General features: G+C 71.2%; 1 protein-coding gene across 1 annotated transcript in view; it reads left to right on the forward strand.

Annotated features, from left to right (window-relative positions):
- The window catches only part of EFCAB6 (EF-hand calcium binding domain 6), a 127,605-nt gene that overhangs the window by 74,653 nt on the left and 51,215 nt on the right, over positions 1 to 1,737 (forward strand). The window contains exons 20-21 of the mRNA XM_012735104.1: positions 1,035 to 1,277; positions 1,596 to 1,697. Coding sequence (XP_012590558.1) covers positions 1,035 to 1,277; positions 1,596 to 1,697 — 345 coding nt within the window. The remainder of the gene's footprint in view (positions 1 to 1,034; positions 1,278 to 1,595; positions 1,698 to 1,737) is intronic.

A 1,737-nucleotide genomic window follows, 5' to 3' on the forward strand; every position in this document is an offset into this window, starting at 1 on the left:
TGTGTGCACATGTGTACACAATCCACGGACCACGCACACCACACACGTGCACACGTATGCACGACCCACTGAGCACACGCGTGCAGCACACCCGCTCGCCGCACGGTGCAGACACCGCAGCCGGGACCACCCTGGCCAGACGCGGCGGCGGTCTCCGTGGGCCTCCCCGCCCCCGCCGTGGCAGCTCCGTCCTTTCCGGCGTCACATTGGGAGGCGGCGGGAGAAGCCGCAGAGGGCCGGGCCCAGGGGCCGGCAGGGGCTCGCCCGCCCCCGCGTTTCCCTCCAGCCGGAGGCGGCTTGTGCCGTCTGTCTCCACAACAATCCCTGGGATTTGGTTTTATCGCCGCTCAGCTCTGCCAGACCAGCGTCCTTCCCTTAAAGGGACAGAGGCGAGCGCTGAGGCACAGTGGCCAGCCAGGCCCAGGCCCAGGCGCCGCTCTGGAAAACCGCGCGGCCAGCAGCCAGGCCCAGGCCCGGGCGCCCAGGGGCGGTTCCCTGGTGCCTGGCAGCCCTGCAAGCTGATCGCTGACTTGCCAGGCATGGGAACTGGGACTCGGGGAGATGGAGACCTGCCCAGAGGGGCAAGCGGTGGGGTGCGCTCCGCAGGGACCTGAGCTCGGGCCCGTGGACGGGGCCCCGCTTCTGCCTCGGAGTCTGCCCTCCGCCTGCTCCCTGCCGAGCTGGAGCGACCCCACCTTCTCCGGTCGGCACCCCGCCTCTGGCCCTCACTCTCCACACACTCCGCTGCGAGCCCTCAGCCCTGCACCCACGCGCGCCTGCAGGGCCGGCAGCCCACAGCAGGGCGCGTCCATGGCGCTGCCAGCCGGAGGGCTGGAGCGGAGCGTGGGCACGCTGGGACAGGCCGCCGCCGAGCCTTGTGCTCGCTAGAGGCGGGGAGGAAGCCAGGGGAGGCGGCAGGGGCGAGAGAGCCAGCAGGAGGCCCCGTGCCAGCAGGAGCGGGAGACGGTGACCGCCGCTCCCCGGGGCTGCCGGGTGTGAGCAGGTGGGCTGTCTCGGGCGCACTGACCTTGCAGGGAGAGCAGGCTGCGGGGTCCTGGGAGCACTCTGGGGGCACCCGGGCGGCCTCGGGGCGCGGGAGGACATCGCGGACTCTAAGAGAGCACAGGGGGCCCGCCGCGCGGCACCCCCAGCCCCTCTCGACGACGCCCCTGAAACGCAGCGCGCCCAGAGCCCCTGGTGTGTGGGCAGCAGGGCAGGAGGTTGCCGCTTGACCTCTGCAACGTCCACCCTGGAGTTCCGAGGTTCTGCCAAGTCCGGTAGGCAGTTGGGGACATGGAACAGAAAAGCAGGTGAGGTGATGGTGCTGGCGGGAGAGGGCGAGGGCGGAGGCGACCGGGGCGTAGGTGAGCTTAGGAGCGAACGGAGAGGGAATGTGGCCGAGGGCAGGCGTCCCCTCCGCGCCGGCCAAGACCCGTGTGGCCGCACGCTCACCGAGAGCTGGCCCCCAAGAGGAGGTGAGCCCCACGGCTGGCCTCTACATGGAGGTGAAATGAAGCGAGACCATGAGACGGGCGAGGCCTGTGTGTCTGTTCTGAGTCCGTCCACGGGGCGAGCCCCCACCCCCCGGTCTGCAGGGGCCTCGACGCCGCCAAGTGAGGAAAAGCCGAGCTGCTGCGTCCCGCTGGGGGCCGAGCGCTCGTGGCTCACGGAGAACTGGGCCTTGGCCCGGGACGCAGGTCGGTGGTGCTGGGTGGGCTCGGCGGGGACAGCCTGCAG

Source organism: Condylura cristata, unplaced genomic scaffold (assembly GCF_000260355.1).
Source record: "Condylura cristata isolate star-nosed mole 26May11 unplaced genomic scaffold, ConCri1.0 scaffold00004, whole genome shotgun sequence".
Classification (NCBI taxonomy): Eukaryota; Metazoa; Chordata; class Mammalia; order Eulipotyphla; family Talpidae; genus Condylura; species Condylura cristata.